At 41.4% G+C, this 24,409-nt stretch overlaps 1 protein-coding gene across 2 annotated transcripts in view; it reads right to left on the reverse strand.

Annotated features, from left to right (window-relative positions):
- Positions 1 to 24,409, reverse strand: part of NSG2 (neuronal vesicle trafficking associated 2) — a 79,380-nt gene that overhangs the window by 26,794 nt on the left and 28,177 nt on the right. For both annotated transcript variants that reach the window (XM_075900278.2, XM_006139176.5), the window contains exon 3: positions 13,857 to 13,976. In XM_075900278.2, the coding sequence (XP_075756393.1) occupies positions 13,857 to 13,976 (120 nt within the window). The remainder of the gene's footprint in view (positions 1 to 13,856; positions 13,977 to 24,409) is intronic.

Here is a 24,409-nt window from a genome sequence, read left to right on the forward strand (position 1 = left end):
GAGGAGAGTTGGAAGTATTTCAAAGGGACGTTGTTAAGGGCCCAAAAGCAAACAATTCCGCTGTGTAGGAAAGATAGAAAATATGGCAAAAGACCAGCTTGGCTTAACAAGGAGATCTTGCATGATCTCAAAATTAAAAAGGAGTCATATAAAAAATGGAAACTAGGACAACTAACAAAGGATGAATATAGGCAAGCAACACGGGAATGCAGGGGCAAGATTAGAAAGGCAAAGGCACAAAATGAGATCAAACTAGCTACAGGCATAAAGGGAAACAAGAAGACCTTTTATAAATACATTAAAAGCAAGAGGAAGACCAAGGACAGGGTAGGCCCACTGCTTAGCGAGGAGGGAGAAGCAGTAACAGGGAACTTGGAAATGGCGGAGATGCTCAATGACTTCTTTGTTTCGGTCTTCACCGAGAAGTCTGGAGGTGTGCCTAACGTAGTGAATACAAGCAGAGAGAGGGTAAGTTTAGAAGATAGGATACACAAAGAACAAGTTAAAAATCACTTAGGAAAGTTAGATGTCAGCAAGTCACCAGGTCCTGATGAAATGCATCCCAGGATACTCAAGGAGCTGATAGAGGAGGTATCTGAGCCTTTAGCTATGATCTTTGAAAAATCATGGCAGACAGGGGAGATTCCAGAAGACTGGAAAAGGGCAAATATTGTGCCCATCTATAAAAAGGGGAATAAGAACAACCCAGGAAATTATAGACCGGTCAGTTTAACGTCTGTCCCGGGGAAGATAATGGAGCAGGTAATTAAGGAAATCGTATGCAAACACTTGGAAAGTAATAAAGTGATAGGGAATAGCCAGCATGGGTTTGTGAAGAACAAGTCATGTCAAACTAATCTGATAGCTTTCTTTGATAAGATAACGAGCCTTGTGGATAAGGGAGAAGCGGTGGATGTCATATACCTAGACTTTAGTAAGGCATTTGATACGGTCTCGCATGATATTCTTATTGATAAACTAGGCAAATATAACTTAGATAGGGCCACGATAAGGTGGGTGCATAATTGGCTGGATAACCGTAGTCAGAGAGTTGTTGTTAACGGTTCTAAATCCTGCTGGAAAGGGATAACAAGTGGAGTTCCTCAAGGGTCTGTTTTGGGACCCGTACTGTTCAATATCTTCATCAATGATGTAGATATTGGGATAGAGAGTACTCTTATTAAGTTTGCAGATGATACCAAACTGGGTGGGGTTGCAACTTCTTTGGAGGATAGGGACATAATTCAAAATGACCTTAGCAAGTTAGAGAAATGGTCAGAGGTAAACAGGATGAGGTTTAATAAAGAGAAATGCAAAGTGCTCCACTTAGGAAGGAACAATCAGTTCCATACATACAAGATGGGAAGCGACTGTCTAGGAAGGAGCATGGCAGAAAGGGATCTAGGGGTCATAGTGGACCACAAGTTGAATATGAGTCAACAGTGTGATGCTGTTGCAAAAAAAGCAAATATGATTCTAGGTTGTATCAACAGGTGTGTTGTAAGCAAAACTCGTGAAGTCATTCTGCCGCTCTACTCTGCACTAGTTAGGCCTCAGCTGGAGTACTGTGTCCAGTTCTGGGCGCCACATTTCAAGAAAGATGTGGAGAAATTGGAAAGGGTACAGAGAAGAGCGACAAGAATGATTAAATGTCTAGAGAACATGACCTATGAAGCCAGGCTTCATGAACTGGGCTTGTTTAGTTTGGAAAAAAGAAGATTAAGGGGGGACATGATAGCGGTTTTCAAATATCTAAAAGGGTGTCACAAGGAGGAAGGCGAAAATTTGTTCCTCTTGGTTTCTGAGGACAGGACAAGGAGTAATGGGCTTAAAGTGCAGCAGGGGAGGTTTAGATTGGACATTAGGAAAAAATTCCTAACTGTCAGGGTGGTCAAATATTGGAATAAATTGCCAAGGGAGGTGGTGGAATCTCCCTCTCTGGAGATATTTAAGAACAGGTTAGATAGACATCTGTCAGGGATGGTGTAGACGGAGCTTGATCCTGCCTTGAGGGCGGGGGGCTGGACTCGATGACCTCTCGAGGTCCCTTCCAGTCCTATTATTCTATGATTCTATGATTCTATGATTCTACTTTTCCAACAGGGTACAGAAAAGACTAGCAAAGTCAATGCAAACTAAAATTTCATACAGATTGTGACTTATTTATACTGCTCTATATACTGTACTTATATTTCAGTGTATAATTTTTATATTCAATTGATTTAAAATTATAGCATTTTTTAGGTAACGAATTGCTTTGACACTTCTATATTTTTATGTCTGTTTTTGCAAGCAAGTAGTATTTAGGTGAGGTAAAACTTGGGGGTACCCAATACATATCCAACTTCTGACAGGGGTACAGTAGTCTGGAAAGGTTGAGAGTCACTAGACTAGATGACCTCTCCAGATCCCGGTTACTTAAATGTTAGGATGACTTGACATTAGTAGGCAGTGTTCAGATTTTCAAAGATGTTGAGCACCTTCAATTCCCACTGGCCTAATGGAATTTTTAGGAGTTCTGCAATGCTGAAAATCAAGCCAGGACTTATTTTTCTAGACACCCCTACTGGTGACACTCAACAAATAACAAATGGGAAAGACTTACAGTAGCATCCACTTGACTAAAAGTCATGGGGACTAGGTTGGCCCAGAGCCACATAGAAGTGAGCAGGGTAAGAAGATAACACAAGGAGCCTCCACATGGTAACCTTGCACACACTGCATAAAGGGTAATAGAAAATCAAAGTTCTGGCCAAAATTTCTGGAGCAGGCAGGTAATAACAGCCTCACTTAGACTGCAGAGTTCTCCTGTGCACAGGGAGAGCTTAGGGAAGGAGGATACCAGAGGTCTATGTACCTTTCAATGCTGGGGAAGTTTTCTAACTGGTTTTAAAATCCGATCAGCTAAACTGATTTTTAAATGGTTAGAGACAATAAACCAGATTCTCTTCTGAGATTTGAATCCTTTGTGCAACTCAGACACGCAAAGGCTGGTGTCGCTGTTCCCACCACCACTTGCAAAAGAACCATGCAAGTGGTGGAGAGCCTGGGGGCGAGGGGGGAGCAGCAGAGATCTTCTCCATCACTGAAGTCAAAATCTCAGGGCTGGGTGCTAACACCTACTCCCTGATGCTACCCCCTCATCTGCGCTAAGCAAAGCTGTGGCATGGGGCAGATTCTGCCCCCATTCAGTTAAAGGTACTCGGATCAGGCATCCTTAAACTATTTAAAAGCAGGCTTACATTAAGGCTATAGTCAGTTAAAAAAATCTCCCTCGTTTAAGTGAACTGTACAAGGCATAATTCTTGCCTGAACTCCCCCTGGAGCAGTGCAGCCTTGCACTACCCTTTACTTAGACCTGGCGCTGCAGGGATCAATCCCTTGGGGGTTGATTTAGCAGATCTAGTAAGACCCGCTAAGTCGATCACTGATCACTCTCCCATCCACTTTGGTACTCTACTGGGTCAAGAAGTGTAAGAAAAGTCAACGGGAGAGTTTCTCTCATAGACCCCCACAGTGGAGGTACTGAGTAAATCGATCTAAGTTACACCAACTCTAGTTATGCTATTCACATAGCTGAAGTTGTGTACCTTAGCTTGACATTGCCCTGTAGTATAGACCTGGCCTCGGAGCTGTGTCTAAATGACTCAAATTAGTTTAACCTGACAGCTCCGCTATTTTGTGCACTGTTTTTTCAGGTTGAGAAATTGCAGCCTGCTGAAGCCATGTGTGGACAGTGCAATTATCTAAGCATGGTTTGCTGCCTCAGTACTGGTTCAATGGGCTGAACCACAAAGTGATATTCTTTTAAGCTTCTTTTACTGTTTATTTGTGCTCTCATCACTTTTTACATTTCCATTTTACATGCAGCTCTGACATTTAGCACATCATCCATCGCAACAGAGGCCTCGATTTAAAGATTTAAATATCTTTGGAACAATCAAGCTGCTACATTAAAATGCATGAGGTGACTTCCCCCACCTCAAGCCAGTAGACTTTTCCACTTGAAATGAAATCAAAGGCCACTCTTGCATATTTTAAAGCATCTTTGTTTGGGGCACCCTGGTGGTTTAAACAAAATCAATTGAAAGTTTTTTCCTTTGAGAAAGCGGAGGTACTAAAATGCATTTCCATATCTGTATATGTCACCATGGGTCAGGAAATAAAACTAACAGAGCACCAGCATTCATGGTCCAATACACCCGTTTCTCTCACAAAACTATGCTTATTATGTGAGCACCTCACACTAGTACGCAGTATAGAAACATTCTTGCATTTGCTACAAATCAGCTGCGGCCACAAATTTGTCCCTTGGGCAACAGGAGAATTTAAAGTTCTTTTCTCTTAAATGAGAAATTTAGTAAGTGATTGCTGTATTAACATACAAATGCTACTCAGAAAAAAAATTCAGCTGGTATTTTCAAAGGAGCGTCACCAATTTAGACTTATTGAGGATCTGTTTCAACACATTTAATATGCCAGGTGATAACAGGAGGGAGTTCAGTTCTGTTCAATGTTCAGTCAGCACCCTGTGTGGGTTTAGGATAAGTAGAATGAAATTGTACAGAAAAATACAGAATTAATTGTTTCCCCTGTTCCACTTTGAGCATTTTGAGGTATGGATAACGCATTTTAAATGCACTTCACAAGAGTTAAACTTTGCTTTGGCTTCAGTTCAACAGATATCTCTGCCCCTTCCATTACATCAGTTCTATCTTACTAAAATAGTGAAAAAACTAAGCCAGCCTCACACATTTTATCCCACCCTAACTGCTGACCAATAGGGGCCCTATCCACAGGAAGGTACTAGAAAGAAACATTAAATTTGGTTGTTAAAGACAAAGAGAGGAAAACAAACAAACTGCTATTACGTTCTGCAATTTGTAGGCTCTGAGGGTTCCGATCCAATCTTAGCAACCCTTGCCATTAACATAAACCCATAAGAATTGTCCTGTATTTGTGACAACATAATGAAGAGTCAATTGCAATGTCCATTGTTTCTGCAAAAAAATACAAATTCAGAAAACCAAATCAGAAAAATCTTACTCATGCAAATAGCACTTACTAAAGGGAGTAGTCCCTCTGGTCTCAATGGTTCTCAATTTACATACATGTTGCCTGAACAGAAATTGCATTCTCCCCCACAAAATTCAGCTAACAAAAAAACACACATCAGCTAAATCTGCTCAGCTGATTAATTTGTCCATGTTTACGGTTAACAAGAAATACATCTAAGATGCTTAAGTCTTACATTAGTACAAAGAAATTTATGTTCAGAATATGGATATGAAAATGAGGTATACGCCCATCAGTTTTTACTTTTGATACTAGGACATGTGTTTCGTTTGTAAGGTAGCTCCCAATTCTTTCTAAGAATCTAGTCAAACTGAAATGTGTTTATGTTGTGTATTTTAGTCTCTGAACCTTTATGGGGGTGTTCCAGGCTTGGGATTTTTTTGTAACAGGAAGCGAGGTGTTAGCTGGAAGGAATTAATATGGGACACAGACTTTTCCACATGCAGAAAAATGGAAAGATGCCCAGTTGATAGTACTATATAAGTTAACATATCTGGGCATGTGAAAAGTGGTGCTATTTACTTTTTACCAAGTGAGTCACAAACACCCATTCAGCATATCTTCAAATCTCAGAATTGACACTGATTATCACAATTGACTAAATCACTCTGTCTCTGTGCCTGGAGTGAGAATGACGGGGGTGCATATGCCAAACTTCTTCTGTCCCCCTCTCTGCCAGGGAAAAGGATAGAAAGAACAATGGCTGGTCTCAGGCAAAAAGAAGAGAAGCAACATTTCTTATTTTCATATACATGTGCCTTGAGTGAGTGTAAAAGAGCATCCCAGAGCTTCACAGAACCTAGTTTGCACTGGCTTGAAGTGGACTAGATGCCAGACTCACAGGCCACAGCCAACTCATAAGGAGGCACTGTGGCCCATTGCACTGGAGTCAAAAGAATTCCTGCTGGTCATCATACAAGAAAGTCTAAGGCTGGAGCCCAGGGGAGAAGGCCATCCAATTACCTTCTGAAGAAGGGGCCAGCCCATCAAAAAGAATAAGTCAGAGGGAGCAAACAGGCCACCATCCAATTCCTCTAAGACAATACCACATCAGATACAATAGAAGGAAGTCAGAGCCTGCTAGGAAAGGTTTATCTGCAAAGGCTGTCAGAGGAGTACTCTCAGAGAAGCCAAACCTTCCAACATTTAAAGTTTTTTGGATTAACAAAGAAACATCCTGAAACTGAATTATACCCAGGAGATTCTACAGAGTCTGAGCAACCAACCGGAAAAGCACATCACTGCGACCTATACAGGATGTACCCAGAGCAAGTTTTCAGTTCAGCTTGCATTTCACCCCTATCAAACTCATTCCAGCTGTTCTCTAGTCTCCATGTTACCTATTCACCTCCACTTGTAATTCTTCATTTCATCCCTTGCTTTCCTGGAACCGAAAGAACATTAAGGCACCATGTGTGCTGCCTGGAAATAACAATCCAAGTGCATTAACAATTATCACTAATGTGAGAAAAATCTTGGTATATTCCCTCCCTTTGGTACATTCATTAGTGAATGTAATGGGATCTTTCAGCAGCATCCTGCATCTCAAAGATATCTGATATATTATGTGGCAGTTGCTATGGTTACATTGTTTATTTATTGTTAGTAGTAATAGTATAAAAAAGTAGGGGAAACTGCACAGCTCCTCACACAAGCTTTTCTACCATGAGTAACTGCTGCCCCGTGGCAACTTAGTAATTAACTCATCCTTTTATTTGAAATCCATGTCTGTGGAGAAGGGTACAGACACACACCATTTGCCTTTAAGTGATTCATCTGTCTGCAAGTAATATCAGCACAGATCAGAGTCCTATAGAAAACTGTGGAAACGCAGTGCCCTACATGGAAGAGTGGGAGACTAGCACAGTGTGAGCAAGCATGGGAGAGCAGTAACTTATGGAGAAGCACAGCAAATTCATTACCAATCTATGGAGAAGCCCATGGAGAGCATGGCAGGTCATCTTACAAGGGAATGCTTCAGAACAGCACCCGGCGGTAGGAAGATAAAAGAATGACAAGTGGAGATGGGAGATAATGTGGGAGAGCTACACTTATGAGGGAACATGGCAGAGTGGAATTTCTCCAGGGAGAACAGAAAACTGTGATTGGTACCCTAGATTGTTGCAATGGTGATGTGCCCTCTTAAAAATGCCTGGAGGGATGCATAGCTAGATCCAGCCATCTGTCCATATCACAACATACAATATGCTATAAAAGCAACAAAAAATCAAGGTGCAATAATTTTGACAACGTGCCTCTGGCAGGCACACAGTAAATTCTTTACACCACAGCATGTAAGAAACCCTTGGTGGCATCTCAGTGGATTTCAACTACAAACACAAATAAAGAAAGATTCTGGACCAGAATGTGCCTCTATTGAAGTCAATGGCAAAACTCCCCATCCACTCCAATAAGAGAATGAGCCATGCACTCTCATAAGAAATGCAGTCCCTGCCCGGTGAGAGTTCTTGCACTGCAGTATCTATCAGAGCAACTTCTTGGACATGGAAAGGCCAAAATTTCTGCTGCTGTAAGCAGATGAAACTCCTCTGACATTAACAGAACTTCATCCATTTACTAACAAAATGTTTGGACATGCACTTTCACCTGTCCCTAATATAAAACTATTCTTAATTCTGAGAGCAAAGCATTAAATAGCTGCATGCTTTTGATTATCAAGGGATTTGCACATCATCTGCCTTGCAGGGTTTGGTTTGAGCACCCAGGCTCTCTCCTTCGGAGGGAAAAGCTTGTATTGAAATTTACTGTTTAGTGGATAAACATGACTCTGAAATAGGCTCTGTGGTTTCATTTCACGTCTTTGGCTCTGGGTCAAAGGAAGCTCATTGCTTTGGAAGGTGTTCTCAGAGATTCCATTGCACTTTGGGAACCTGCTGAAAAGTGCGTTGAATCATTAATCACACTGTATATTAGAAATACCTTCCCCCAAGCAGTATCTGGACCTTTCTTGATTTGGAGTGATAAGAAATGCATTGTGGTTGCATTCTCAAAAGGAAAGGATTACATAGCCAGTGACTCTGAAAATGGATCTCGCTACCTTATAGCACAAGGTGAAGTTTCCAATCTTGTTTAGCGAAGCGATGATCAATACGTGCAACTGATTTTCCAGCTAGATAAATTGCTCACAAGAAAACATCTGAAATATCTTAATTTCTCCTCTATCCATCCATCCACCCTCACCCTTGTTCTGTTAGCTACAAGAGTGTGGTTTTATTACTTCAGTATCTGGGGACCAATGAGTTTAGTTTTCTCAAGAGAAAGATCTATGAAAACCAAAGAAATGTGGAAGTCTTGCAATGGATGGTGTTGAGAGTCCATCACTGCATGTGATGTGCTATTTACTTTGCCACTATGAAGGCCAGTGCTCCACAGCTTTGCTAGAGTTTAGTGATTACTGAAGTCATACTGGAGACACACAATGAAGTTACTTGGTTTGCAATAAGGGGGGAGAGGAGCTGAGGTACAAACAGTAAATGAATCAGAGGCTTCTGCTGACCTCTGTGTTAACTGAAAGTGGTTGCAAGAGGAAAGGCAAAGGGAACCACTGGAGACACCGCCCGCGTTCCGAATAGCCAAAAACCTTCAAAACATAATGTATCTTGAAACCAGAAAATCATTTGACATGTCCTGAGTTTGCTAGAAAGATACTAACCTGGTCACTTCAGAATTATTGTACAAAATTAACATAAACAACAGTCCGGTAGCACTTTAAAAACTAACAAAACATGTAGCTGGTATCATGAGCTTTTGTGGGCACAGCCCACTTCTGGTCATCTGAAGAAGTGGGCTGTGCCCACGAAAGCTCATAATATCATCTACATGTTTTGTTAGTCTTTAAAGTGCTACCAGACTATCTGTTGTTTTTTAAGTTTATCCTGCACAGACTAACTCAGCTACTCCTCTGAAGCTTTTGTACAAAATTAACACATGACCTCCTTGTTCTCAAAAGCTGCCATCTGAAATGTCATAGGCTACAGAGGATGTGAGCCTCACCTGATATACCTAGGCCTTGATCCATTCTGATTCTGCAGAAAGCAATATATTGTCTTGGTAGGGCCTTCAGGTACCTCTACGATCATGCGTTAACCTACCAGATCTTATCTACTGCACCAGGATAGCTTTGTTACTTAACAAAAGGGATCAGTATAAGCAAAACCCTGACAGCATGACAAACTGCTATGTATTTCAAAATAATCACCCCTCCTTGATGGACCTGTGAGATCTTATGGCTGGCTAGGAATACCTCAGTAACACAGTGAAAGGACAAGAGCCTAAAGACAGTTCAAAAACTTCCTCAAGAGGCAGTCTATAAATGTGAATCAGTCCAGAAGGAAGGCTTGGAAACATTTTGTCATTTCTTCTCTGAAGGGGCAAAAGATAAAATAAGGAAAGAATTCCTTGTGTGTATAGACAGTTCTACCTTAATATTATTTTAACATTTTCTTGTAACCCGTCTACATATAGCTATTTAAACATATGTCAAACTATGCATGAGATGACACATCTAACTGAAGAATAAGCTTAATTGGTCAAAGTTCCAGGACACACTGTACTGAGCTATAAAGAAACACAGTCTCATATATTAGAAGTGACAAGTTACAGAAACTATCTGAAATTCCTGGAAGAGGTAAGACTGAAATTAGAATCATTGCCTAGGGACAATTGCTGCTGTCAGACTTTATAATTAAAGAGATCATCTCTGTACTGTTGTAGATGGATGAAAGATACACCTATATAAGCTTTGATCCTGACTTTGGCAGGCTCATGTTAGAGGATTGTCTAATAAGTATTAGCCTCTTCAATAAAAGATATTCAACAAGGCAAAATACAGGGCATCTAAGGATTCAACTGTCATGTACATAAGGTTCTGAAACTTCCCCAGAGAAGGAAAAATGTTTTCTATGATGTAACTACATGGCTTGGAGAAAACGAATACATTCAGAAAACTCCCTCTTTTACCTGTGAACTGTTGGGTACCAAAGGCAGAGAGGAATTTAACACAGAGGAAGGACTTGACACATTAGGTAAGAAACATGAACAGTCCGAAGGAGAAGCAACTCCAGAAGGATCAGCACCAGGTGGGTAACAATCATACATATGGAATCCCAGCAGCTACTTTCCACTTGTGGTTATTGATGGAGTCTCACTTTGCTTTATTATCACAACATTTATTTTTGGCTGAACTGATGATAATACTTCCCGTAGGGGAAAAGGCAGAAAGGAAGGCACCTTGTTTCTTATCCTTTAAAGATGATGCTTGATTTACCAAGTGACTAATCCAACAGCAAACTTAAATATACACGAGCATTCAGAGATAAATCTCCTGGATACTATCTTGCCTGTCTCCTCACCTCCACCCCACTCATACACACCAGCTGTCGACACACATCTCACTCACCTTTTCCACACAACTCATCCTGTTGAAATCAATGGGATGACTCATTGGCTGTTTCTAGACTGCAGGGTTTTTTCAAAAGAAGTAGCCTTTTTTCGAAAAAACTTCACCAGTGTCTAGATTACAGCCGCGTTCTTTCTAAATTAAATCGAAAGAACGCGGCTTTTCTTTCGACGGCAGCACTCATTTCACGAGGAAGAATGCCTTTTTTTTAAATTGTTCTTTCGAAAAAAGGCGTTCTTGAATGCAAACAGGGCTTTTTCGAAACAGAGCATCCAGACTGCCTGGGTGCTTTCTTTCGAAAAAGTGGCTCACTTTTTCAAAAGAAGATGTTGCAGTCTAGACGCTCTCTTTCGAAAGTGGCTTTTTCGAAAGATTCTTTCGAAAAAGCCTCTTTCAAAAGAAGCTTGTAGTCTAGACGTACCCATTTGGTCTAGGATACATATAGATAGATTCTGTTTCATTTTACAACTGAGGATCTGGTTCAAATACATACAAATACTCTAGTTTTAATTGGCCCATTTATGAGACCTTGTGGATGATATTTCCAAAGCATCACTTGCTGGAATGCTGCACAGAATAACTACCTGGCAACAGAGAATCATGGTCTCATCTATATAACGTTTTTTAAAGAAGAAAAAAAGCTTTTTCAAAGTGTAGCCAAAATTGAGATTATAAAAGTTAAGCATTTACTGTGCTTCCCTCTTACAATAAAGCAAATGCAGAACGATTTCATCAGTATCAGATAATAGACTTGCCTATAATCAGAGAGGTATTTTAATAACTTTCCTAAAATATGCATCCATGTAAAAATGAAGCACAATAGAAAAAAATCCAGTACAAAAGTAATAAAATATAATCTATTATCTCAGCTCATTTTGGTTAAGAAATAACACCACAATACAATACATGAGGCCTCATGAAAAACAGGCAGGTAGAGATTTATAGTCTTATCCGTTTTCAAGCGTGAGGCTGAGTGATAAGTGGCAGGGAAAAGCACATAATTAAAATCATATTGGTTTAGGGAATAAGAATTAGCTTTACAGAGAAATTGTTGCACTGCCAGGCTGCATGGGAAGCAATGTGGGTCCACAGCAACCCTCCAGTGCAGCAAAAGGAAAGCCAGTTTAAACATTTAACTGATGTGCCTGACATGAGCTTTGGTATCATAGCCTACTTCCCTATGGCCTGACTCTTCCAAACTACTTACACTATATGTAGGGAGAAGTCAAGAGCAGATGGCAAGGTGAGAGAAAGAGATGGATTAGAAATACAAAGATGAGGAGCATAAACAATTCAAGAAGAGGGTCTGAGCTTTTGAAACAGTGTGGGGATTGAGTAGTTGGGAGGGGGGAAGAAACCGCATAACAGGAGAAGATAAAACAAGACTTATATAGTCAGGCAGACTACATTTTCAATCTTGGGCCTTCAACATGTATAAAACAGAAAGGATCAAGTGTCCTTTTTTAATAATAGGGCCAGATCCTTGGATGGAATTAAAATCTGATCTGGCATTGTCTGTTTCCAGATTGAGGACTACAGGATTGAGCTCTAAATAAATGGTAACACATTGTTACTTACAATAATGATAACAATTCTATTTAGTAGGTGCCTTTGGCACTATGCAAATCTTGAAAATGGGATGCTGTATTTTATTCCTCCTTTAAATCTGTTTCTCAGGTGCAGTGTCTAGTTCTACTGCTGGTTTGCATAATGCATCCTGGGACACATATGCTGCGGTTTCCATGATCCAGGATTTAAAAATTCTGAGCTCTGTCTATACTAGCACACCACATACTACAGTGGCACCATTGGTGGACACTGGGTTTGAAAAGTTCCAGGCAGCTGTGTCATTGCTAATATCAATATGGTAAAAATCATCAGCATGATATGGCCTCGTGTAATTTCTTGAGATCAAAGTATAACATGCCTCTTGAAAAAAAATGAGACCACAAATATTTATTCATAGGCCACCTGAAAATGAGGCATGGATTTAAATGTTTCAGATCAAATCAAAGGAGTTACCCAGCTGTGCCACTTGGTGAACTGATTAAAAGCAGAAAATAAACAATTCAACAGTGTTTTACAAAAATCCTGTTAAAAAACTGAATACTGTATTCTAGAAAGCTGAACCATCAAGTCTCAATTGCAATAAATACCAATGAAACTGATTTGTAATAGATCATTCTGATGTACAAGGGTGTCTGAAGTGATATTTGTCTCCTAATTTAGTGGGAAAGAGCTGTAACAAAATTGTTTCTACTTGAAGTCTGCATTGTTCTTAATTTCAGACTTAGTGAAACACATCCTCAAACTCTACAGCGATGAATTGAACAAAGCCTTAGATTATTACAAATCCAGCCTTAGTTTTTCAGGGACAAGGAAAGTTGGACCAGACACAAGTCTTGACCTCCCTTTGGGGCTGGATCCTGTTCCCAGTTAAGTTAGTGACAAAATTGTAATTGACCTTACTAGACACGAGATCAGAATCAGATCTTATAAGATTGCATTCTATATTGTGTATTGCTTAACTAAAACATTAGATCTCCTCAGAGAAAAGTGAGAAATAGTTGTGTCATATTTTGTGTTTGATTATAGGAGGAGCTAAGAGTATTCAGTACCCCCACCAAAATGGGCTTTTTCTGGCCCATTTTCTGGAGAATAGAGTTGGTTGATAATTTATTGACACACATTTTTTTCATTGGAAAATGGCAATTGGTTGATAAGGTCAGTTTTGACAAATTTCTCATTTTGTACAAATTTTGGTAAACAAGTTTTAAAAGTATTGAAATGTTGAAATTAAATTTTTCTGGTTCAAAGTAGTTTCAAAATATAAGCCAGTTATCATTTTTTAAAATTAATAATTTAAAAGGTGAAAATCCAAACAAAACAATTAGATAATATAAAACCAAAATCTTTCAATTGACTGGAACCCAAATATTTTGGGATTATCAGTTTGCAAATGTTTTGAGGTTTTGACACTTGATCATGATTCACGATGGGAAATTTTTCAAAATCTCAAAGTTTTTCCCAGCACAGAAAACTCTTTCTCTAGTCATTTCTGTGTTTTTCCTAAAATAACAGCCTATATCTAGACCTATGGAAGAGCTCTATGTAAGCCAAAATTTTGTCTCACCAAAAGAAATTAGCCTAATAAAGGATATTATCTCACCCACCTTTAATTTCCTGGGATCAACATGCTGCAACAACACTGGAAAACCTAATTCTTAAAAGGCAAAACTCTCTTTAACCCCAGAGGCGAGTACAGCATTAAGTTTTGATATTTTCACTGTTCCAATGTATCAATTATTCTGCAATACATAAAGCTAACACCCTAAGGTACCATGAAATGACCATCTCTTACCTTTAATCTTTCTGTTACGCCATCGGTGAAACTGACTGTGAATTCAGCAATTTTTGGCACTCTGAGTTTTCCTTTGTTCTTCTGGTCAGGCTGATATTCTGTTCTTGTTTTCACGATCACCTGAAAAATGTCAGTGATTTTAAGCTTTAAGTGAAAAGATGTTTTTGTTATCTTAGAAAAAGGCTTTTCTGTATGTCATTTCATTGGACACTCTCAGATGTGTTACAAACATTAATGCAATTGGAGAACCAGGTAAAATAGATTAGAATAGTTCAGTAAAATAACTTCATCCATCATTGAAATTGGGGCCACATCTGAGATGAAACATTAAACTGTAGAACTACACAAAAGCATAGAACATCACATACTATTGAATCTGCAAAAGGATTTCCAATGGATTATATATAGTTATTTAAGTTGTGCTTGGACTTTGAGATTACGACTTGTGCTGTTTAATAAGCTACAGGACCAAAGACATAATGTTGAAATCCCACTCAAATGACAGAACTTGCAACAGCATGGCCCATTTCCCCTCTTAAAAAGGTATAAAAAACCCAAACCTATGAGGCGCTGAGCACTCACAATTAGGCCCAGAGGCACCAATGTCACTTTCCACCTTTTCCTGAAACGTTCTGAAAAGAGCTGACAAACCACGTTCCTGTTTAATTTATAAGACTGATGGGAGATAATCCCGGGTACTATAACTACAGGTTTTTAAAGGGACCGTGTCAAATTATTAACACTTCAATTTGATCCACATTAAACCTATTTATATTCTAGTGAGAATAATGCTAAATATTTTATATTAAACTCACAAAAAAGAATGTTACACACTGAACATATGACTATTCCTAGAGCTGACCCGAAGACAAGCACACAAAGGCGTACTCTGACAGCTGTTGAGAGATGTCATTTCTATCCCCCCCTCCTTTTTTTTTTTTTTTAAAGAACCTAGAACACTACTGGAGAGAGAAATGGCACAAAGTTTCTAAAAGTAGGGCTTCCACAAAAAGGCAAAAGACTCATGTGAGAAACAAAATTCTGGAGCTCTGAGGAACTTAATCATTCAAAGAATGGGAATTTCTTGGCAATCCCTAAAAACTGTTGAAGAAAATTCCCCAGTAACTGTAAAATGAAGAATATCAAGCCTGATTTGGACCAGAAGGTGTCCCTAAAATTCTCCTTCTTCACTTAAATCATATGAAACAGAGGAGGAAACCACTGTGGGTTCAAATGCAAAACATATAAAAGCCAATATTTAAATGTTAAATAATATTCCTTCCATTTTATTTTTTACAGTAGCAATCACAACAGCCTTTAAGACAGTTAGGAGGAGTGATTCAAATGCATTTATATTAAAATAGCTTTTCAGAACACAGTGAGCCCAGTCTGAGCCCTGGTAGCACTACACTAATATTGGTGAAGCAACACCAGTTGCTTGGCACATTTGAAATGACACAGCAGTTTCTATGCAGTGGAGAGTAGTGTAAGGTTCAATCCTATGTGATCCTTACTCAGTTATCACTCAGACAAAACACCCACTGATGTTAGCGTGAATTTGCTTGAGTAAGGATGAGTTAAAAGTAAAGGATCTGAGGATTTCTCCAAAACAAAGCTGAGAATATTCAAACCCATACCTAATTGGGCCCTAATTCTTCCTCTTTGCCGTTTGTAAGCACTACCTGTAAAGCACCTGCAAATCAGTTCTCAGAAATACCTTATGTTCTATTTTTAAACCAACCATTCACAATACCCAGATCCCTTCCACTCTGCTGTTTCCAGCTGCATATATTTTTTCATGTAATTGCAAAAAGCAATGCAGAAGTAAGGCAACAGTGTTCGTTTTCTTTCTACAGTGTCTGATTTATTTCCAACATAATCCTTTTGACTTCTTTCACATTTCTTTCAATTGTTTAATGTAGATCTTGTGTGCAGAGAAATTCCATAACTGAAGGTGAGAGGGTTTTCCCTTATGCTCTCACAGTAGGCCTCAATGCAGAGCTATAAAGTATTAAGAGCCTTGCTTGTTTCTATATATAATTTATACTTTTCCCCTGCACATTCGTTGTTTACCCAGGTTTTCTTACACACAGTTTTACTTCAGCCAAGGACCTCTCCATCATAAGGGCTTAGCTATGCCAACTACAACCAGGAATCAAGTTTGATATGTTGAAAATAAATCTAGTCAAGCCCATACTATCTACTGAAGGATCCCCACTGCACTATTTTGTAACAGTCTTCTCAGGAGGAGGACAGAAAAAAATCCCAATCCCCAGTTATCAGGGAAACTACTTGCACCACCTCCACTGGTTGCTAGTCTAGCAGTTAAACCTTTGTATGGGTGGGGTCCTAATTACTCTACCAATCAGATTAATTCACAGGGCTGTGCTAGAGCTGTAATAGAGGTGTTCAGGAATGCTCTTCTATTACATATGGTCTGGTACATTCCCAAGGCCAGATATTTACTCCCCAAGGCTATGTCTACACTGTTGGCCTCTTGCGCAAGAATAGCCATTCTTGTGCAAGAACCCACAGAGCATCCACACTGCCCGCCCGCTCTTGCGCAAGATGATTTACAGTATGGCGTCAGAGGAGAGGGCTTCTTGTGCAAGAGCTGTGCAAGAGCTACGCTCTTTTCTAACAAGTGTAAGCCCTCTTGCGCAAGAGTTCTTGCACAAGAGGGCAGTGTAGATGTGCAGCAGGGGTTTCTTGAGCAAGAAAACCCTATGGCTAAAATGGCCATCAGAGCTTTCTTGTGCAAGAGAACGACCACATTGTCATGGATGCTCTTGCGCAAAAGCACATGGCAGTGTGGACGTGTTCTTGTGCAAAATGTTCTTGTGCAAGAACCCACCAGTGTAGACATAACCAAAGGGTATCTTAATCAGTCAGCTGGTGGAGTGACTGGGCAGAAAAAGAAAGAGGCTGAGTAGAGGCAGTATAATTGTAATGGTAATCTCAACTCTGTTCCTAAACAGCCATTAATAAAACCAGTGCAAGGGGTACTGAGTATGAACCCCTTGTTCATCAAGTGCCCCCTCTTAGGGGGTAAAAAAATCACCTAGCTGGGGTTAAGTTAACAGTATCCAGTGATAGGAATGAGCTCCATCAGGTGGTGCTGCCTAACAGGCTTCTCAATGCATATACCTAATAGTGATGTCTTTGGAGCATGTCTAAACTAGCACTGGCATGGATTTTTCACAAAGAAATGGAAAACGTGAAAATCGTTTTCATTTTGCCAGCTTAGAGTAGCTTTTGCTTATTCAAAATTCTTGGTGTGATTTTTTTAATATAACTTTTATTTGTTGAAAATGTGGGGTTTTCTGGTTTTCAGAGCTTTTCCCTCATCCCTAAACACGCGCGTGCACACGCGCACACACACACACATACACGGAGTTTTTCCTTTCCCCCTTATTATCCCCTTTTTTATTGCTATTAAATGGCAGTAGACTCTATACAAATCTATAGCCAACTGGCTATTAGACTGTATAATAACAGAAAACCCCACAGTGAAACCTCCACAATCCATACAGTGATCAGAGACCATTTATTTCTACATATCCTTGAAGCAGTTTCATCATAAGGCCAAGACCATATATCACATCATGTACCTCACCAAGAAAGGTACCTTGGGATTCTTAGAGTTATTTGTTATAAAACACAGAAACTATAGAGGGCCTCATTCTCCCTCATTGCACAACAGTGTGACTCCCCAGTTACTCCTGACAGCAATATACGGGAGTAGACAATTGGGCCCCAATTCACATTTAATCTCAATACAAAATGAAGCAAAAGAAATTCCCAGGCTCCCTACTTGCTTCTTTCTGATGAAGTTACAGTGGAAATGGTCTGTTTGGGGGAAGGCAACTTCCCTAGAGAGCTGCCTTGCTGTTCATATCAATTGGGTTTACCACTGTTTTAGAAGGTTTCTAAACTATGGCACTTGTGCATTAGCATAATTCAAAATGATCTGGAAAAACTGGAGAAATGGTCTGAGGTAGATAGGATGAAGTTTAATAAGGACAAATGCAAAGTGCTCCACTTAGGAAGGAACAATCGGTTTCACACATACAGAATGGGAAGCAACTGTCTAGGAAGGAGTACTGCAGAAAGGGAGCTAGGAGTCATAGTGGACCACAAGCTAAATACGAGTCAACAGTATGATGCTGTTGCAAAAAAGGCAAACATGATTCTAGGATGCATTAACAGGACTGGTGTGAGCAAGACACCAGAAGTCATGTTTCCCCTCTACTTTGAACTCATAAGGCCTCAGTTGGAGTATTTTGTCCAGTTCTGGGCACCACATTTCAAGAAAGATGTGGAGAAACTGGAGAGGGTCCAGAGAAGAGCAACAAGAATGATTAAAGGTCTAGAAAACATGAACTATGAGGCAAGACTGAAGAAATTGGGCTTGTTTAGTTTGGAAAAAAGAAGACTGAGAGATAGCGGTTTTCAGGTATCTAAAAGGGTGTCACAGGGACGGAGGGGGAGGAAATTGTTTGCCATTGCCTCTGATGATAGGACAAGAAGCAAAGGGCATTAATTGCAGCAAGAGAGCTTTAGGTTGGACATTAGGAAAAACTTTCTACTGTCAGGGTGGTTAAACACTGGAATAAATTGCCTAGGGAGGTTGTGGAATCTCCACCTCTGGAGATATATAAGAGCAAGTTGGATAGACACCTATCAGGAATGATCTAGACAGTGCTTGGTCCTGTCGTGAGGTCAGGGAACTGGACTTGGTGTCCTCTCAAGGTCCCTTCCAGTTCTAGTGTTCTATGATTCTACCATACCAGCAAGCATTCACTCAAAACCACCTAGGGAAACAAACATCTTCATTGTGCCGTGTCAAAATGCATTAGTCTCCCGAGTGACCTATAAAGCCACACCGTACTGTCTCTCATTTTTCCTTTGCACATGCTTCCCCATGTCCTCATCTCTTTTTGTCATTTGGGCCTTGACATTATTCACTGTGACTCCACAGGCACAAAGGTTTGTGCTTGCAGATAAGTATCTAAGGGTATGTCTACACTACAGCGCTAATTCGAACTAACTTAGTCGGATCCAGACTAAAAAACTAGTTTGAATTAGCGTTTTGCTAATTTGAACTAGCATGTCCACATTAAGTGGACCCTGAACCGGGGTTAAGGATGGCCGGAAGCAGTGCCGGCAGGGCATCAGATGAGGACTTAGAGCGTGGAGCTGCTGTCTCAGGTTAGCCGAGGGCTGTGCTTAAAGGGACCCGACCCCCACCCTGGACAGACAATTCTCAGGGGTGCCCCGCTTGCAAAGCAGCCCTGGCTTGGATTGCCCGGAGTACCCACACTGGGCACATCACAGCACTCGGCCATCAGACCGGCTGCACTTGCCGCAGGCTGCCATCTGGGGAGAAGGGGCAATTGGGGGGCTGCAGGAGAGCTTCCACCCCCAGAAGCCCGCAGAGCCAGCCCAGTCCTCCCCATCGAGGGCTCGTACCCCATTCCTCCCTCACCTCCTTCCACTTACCCTTCCCTAGCCCCCCTTCTGATGTACAAAATAAAGGACAATTGTGTTCAAAAATAGAATCTCTCTTTATTGAACAAAACTGGGGGAGACTGGGAAAAGGAGGTGGGAGAGGGGAAGAGAGAGGGTGGGAGAGGGGAGGGCAACTACAATGTTCAGGGGTTTGGAACAGGTCCCATATGAAGAGAGGTTAAACAGACTGGGACTTTTCAGCTTAGAAAAGAGGAGACTGAGGGGGGATATGATAGAGGTCTATAAAAGCATGAGTGGGGTGGAGAGGGTGCATCAAGAAAAGCTCTTCATTAGTTTCCATAATAGAAGGACTAGAGGACACCAAAGGAAAGGAATGGGTAGCAGGCTTCAAACTAGTAACAGAAAGTTGTTCTTCACACAGCAAAGAGTCAACCTGTGGAACTCCTTGCTGCAGGAGGCTGTGAAGGCTAGAACTAGAACAGAGTTTAAAGAGAAGTGAGATCAAGTCATGGAGGTTGGGTCCACGGAGTGGTATTATCCAGGGGGTAGGAGTGGTGTCCCTTTCCAAAGTTTGTGGAAGGCTGGAGAGGGATGGCACGAGACAAATGGCTTTGTCACTGTCTTCGGTCCATCCCCTCCAGGGTCCCTAGGGTTGGCCTTTGTCGGCAGACAGGCTACTGGGCTAGATGGACCTTTGGTTTGACCCAGTACGGCCATTGTAAGCTCAGGGCTCAGGGTCGGGGATCTCAGTGGACCACCTTGATTTTCATGCACAACTGCTCCTGGGTGGCCAGGCTGGCAGCTCTCCTGCCCTAGACGGCCACTTTCCTGTGCCTAGTGCGGAGGTCGTGGACGAGGTCCACGATGTCCGCACTAGACCAGGCAGGTGTCCGCCTCTTGTGGTCCCGGGCAAGCTCTCGGGAGCCGCCAGCCTGGTCCCGGGAAGAGGGGGAGGGCTGGGGGGCATCGGGTGGCTGGCTCGAGCCGTGCCAGGTGCAGGGTCTGCTGGCTGGGTGCTGGCAGGCTTGCACCTGGCACAGGCATCGTAGCCAGCCCATACCCCTTTAAGAGGTCCGGGGCCGGGAGGGAGGCAATAGAGTTTCCCTGGTGTTGGCCAGAGTGGCCACCAGGGAAAGCTGGGGAGGGCTAGCCTCCCACTAGTTCAAATTAAGGGGCTACACACCCCTTAATTCGAACTAGTAAGTTCGAATTAGGCTTAGTCCTCGTAGAATGAGGTTTACCTAGTTCGAACTAAGCGCTCCGTTAGTTCGAATTAAGTTCGAACTAACGGAGTGCTAGCGTAGCGCCTATCAAAGTAATTCGAACTAACATCCGTTAGTTCGAATTAACTTTGTAGTGTAGACATACACTTAGACTAAAGCATGGATTCTCAAAAGCATTTAGCTCCTATTTAAATCAATGGGAGTCTATGGGAGTTAGGCATCTAAACTCCTTTGAGGATCTGGGCTTAAGATGTTTGGGGCAGAGGATCCATGATTATGCATTTTGTAAATCAACATGCACGTCAATGTCATACTGGAAAAATATTTTTCAGCCTATCAGTGGGATCGGTTTAGCCTTTGTTATCACTGAATAGCTACTATTTAACACTTGTCAGCCTTCATGTTTATTCACCAAAGGTACGTCTACACAGCAACATTATTTCGAAATAACTTAGTCTGCGTCTACACAGTTATTTTGAAAGAAAGTCGAAATACTGTCAAGCTGGAGGACTTCTTACTCCAACTCCTGTAACCCTCATTGTACGAGATGTAACAATAGTCGGCAGAAGAGTGCTCTATTTTGAAATAAGTGATGTGTAGACGCTCCCAATTTCAAAATAAGATATTTATAAATAAGCTATGCAATTGACGTAGCCCAATTTGTGTAGCTTCTTTTCAGTTAAGCCTTGCTGTGCAGATGCACCTCCAGGCCCTGATCTAGCAAAGACTTACAGAAGTGCTCAAACACACTGGCTGCGTCTAGACTGGCATGATTTTGCGGAAATACTTTTAACAAAAAAGTTTTTCTGTTAAAAGTATTTCCACAAAAGTGCGTCTAGATTGGCAAGGATGTTTTTGCACAAAAAGTGCTTTTGCGCAAAAGCATCTGTGGCCAGTCTAGACGCGATTTTGCGCAAGAAAGCCCTGATAGCAATTTTAGCCATCGGGGCTTTTTTGTGCAAAACAATTCTTCCCTGTCTACACTGGCCCTCTTGAGCAAGTATTCTTGCGCAAGAGGACTTTTTCCTGAGCGGGAGCGTGAAAGTATTTGCACAAGAAGCACTGATTTTGTACATTACAAAGTCAGTGCTCTTGTGCAAATTCAAGCGGCCAGTGTAGACAGCTGGCAAGTTTTTGCGATTTGTGCAAAATCTTGCCAGTCTAGATGCACCCACTGTATTTGCCCCCACTGAAATCTCGCAGAATATAGCTTTACTGCTGGCTACCCCTCTATCTATAGGCTTGGTGCCAGAGGTGTATTCTAGACAAATGCCAACTCAGGAGATCTTTGGGCAAAATTATGTTGTTGTTATAACTTATTTACAAACTACTTACTACATTTTCCAGCTAGGTCCCACCTTTCAGCTACTCAGAGATGATGCTGTAAAGGCAATAAAGCGGCAAAAATAAAATATTCTGGGTTTGCTTCACTTTGTGTCCACAGTACAACCATCCCGTGAAAGCTGCTTGCAAAATGATGCTTTTAAATACGTTGTAAAACACTTTAAGAAGAGAAATGAGCTTCTTAGCTCAACAGGGAAGTGCTTCTCTTTCTTTGGATCCCGCCTCCCCCGCCCACCTTTCTCCAGAAACAAGTTTAGCTATCTCTTGCCCTCTTTTATGGCCCCACTCTAGCAAAGCACTTAAGCATGTGCTTACTACATAGAAGTAGTCCTATTAATGTCAATTGGGGTTACTCAAATGTACAAAGTTAAGCATTTCCTTAAGTGCTTTGATGAAGCCTAAAACTCTTACTTCAGTCACCTTCACACAGCAATTTGTAACAAAAACACTTAGCGGGCCTGTTGTGATCTTCATCCATAGAGCTCTATATAACAGCACCTACACCATTATCCTTATCTTCAGATTAGGAATCAGAAACAGAGAGAGGGAAGTGTTTTGCTGAGACCCAACAGTAAGTCAATGGTTGTGGCAGGAACAGAAACCAGCTCTTGTGATTCCCCGACCCATGCTCTATCCACCCGCCTAACACAAAATGCCACCTATTCTCTCAAGTTCCCCCACTATCAAAAGGCTAAGTGGAGCAAAGTTCGGACAGTGGCACATTAGAGGACAGAAATGGCTCCAAGGCACACTCCATCTGAGCACATCGAAGCTTTTAGCCTGCTGTGGAATCAGGGGGTAAGAGGAGTAAAAAGTTAAACCATGGAAATGGAAGCTCTAGTACCATTTAATCCAGTGATGGGAAACTTAGGCTAGTGAGTGGGCCACATGAGTGGCCCTCCTCCATCTCAGTGGGCTGCAAGATTGTTGTAACCCAGATGGTCTCTCAGGATAGGGCAGTTTTGCTAACTGTGCTTGTGTACCTAGAATTTGCGGGATGTGCCAACTGACCCACAGTAGTGCTTTGACTGGCTACAGATGGAATGCATGGTTCTCACGATCAGTGTTGCATGCAATGAGCATGCACCTCACTTCTTGTGCCCTGGCTTTACGTGCATGTCACCTTAGAAATACTGGTAGGAAAAAAACTATGCGGACGGAAACCTGCAGACTCTGGCAACCCTGCTAACAACAAACAAAATGTCTCATGGGCCACACATAAAAACCCAGTAGGCTGCATGCAAGCTGCATGCCACTTCCCAGTGCTTTAATCCAACTGGGATATTGCAGTGTAAAGTAACCCTCCACCCACTGAAATAAAAGAGAATTTTATGGAAAGGCATGATGGGGTTATGGCTACTGCTCACTATGGGTCACCAGCAAAGATTAAACCCAGGAACTCTACCATTAAAAGCATGAACCTCTGCTGCTTAAGATAAAGGAGAAAATCCACTAGCCAGTATATGCAGCATCCTCATTGGCCTCTTATAATGATCAGCTTCTAGAAGGGGACAAAGAGTCTCACTTGGGCAATACAAGATACAGAAGTTCACGGGATCACAATTCCTAATGAAGCTAATCTGTGGGAGGAGAAGGCTTGGAAGCAGTGTGGTGGGGGGTTTTGGAGGGGGTTACTGAAACTCCATGCAAATGCCCCAGCTCTCCAAAAATAACCTCAGGTCCATCCATGGGCTCTCTCTGCAGATGTCAAGCTGGATGTGGTTTCAGAAGGCCAAATCTCCTGCTCATTCCAGAAGCAATACATTCTGCTCCTCAAATGGAACATTGTTTACAGAATTCTATGTGCTCAAACTCACTCATTTTCCAGGCCCTATTTCTATGCAGAGGACACGTGACCATTTTTCCATAGAAACCTTTGTGTAATTTAGCTCATCTTAAATTCCCTTTTTACATCTCATTTCCTAGTATTTGAATTATGTACCTCATTTTTTTTGACACCTTGACCAAATGATGATGCAAATGCCATCTCTCGATTGCTTCAATAATCTGAAACCTGCTAGATCATTTCAGCGTCTGCTCTTTTTCTCTGTTTCATATCACCTTTCACATCTTGTTCAAGCATTGCAACACCTGCTGCACCTGCTCCTGTTCTACAACACACTGCTCCCACTGACTTCTCTGCCTACTTCTCCGCCTACTTCCCCGCTTGTTACCCAAGGTCTACCAAAACCTTCTTCCTCAATGACTCTTCTCCTTACCCATATCTTTGTGCATCTTTTCATGAAGTATACATGTTTGAATGCCGTGCATGCATACCAATTGCCCTCTCGCTCTTCATTCAAATTGCTCCCTAAAGCACACTTCTTTAGCAAGACCAATCAATAACAACACTCCATCATGGCTTTTTATTAGGCCTTTAAAATGGATGAGAATGTAGGCAGGCATAAGCTATATATGCCATGCTGTTCCATTTCCTGTAGGAAATACTCATCCTTGCATACAAGCAGAATTTTGGCTGATGAGGTCTTTTAATAAAAGACTCACAGAAGTCAT

Source organism: Pelodiscus sinensis, chromosome 16 (assembly GCF_052426305.1).
Source record: "Pelodiscus sinensis isolate ZL-2025 chromosome 16, ASM5242630v1, whole genome shotgun sequence".
NCBI lineage: Eukaryota > Metazoa > Chordata > Testudines > Trionychidae > Pelodiscus > Pelodiscus sinensis.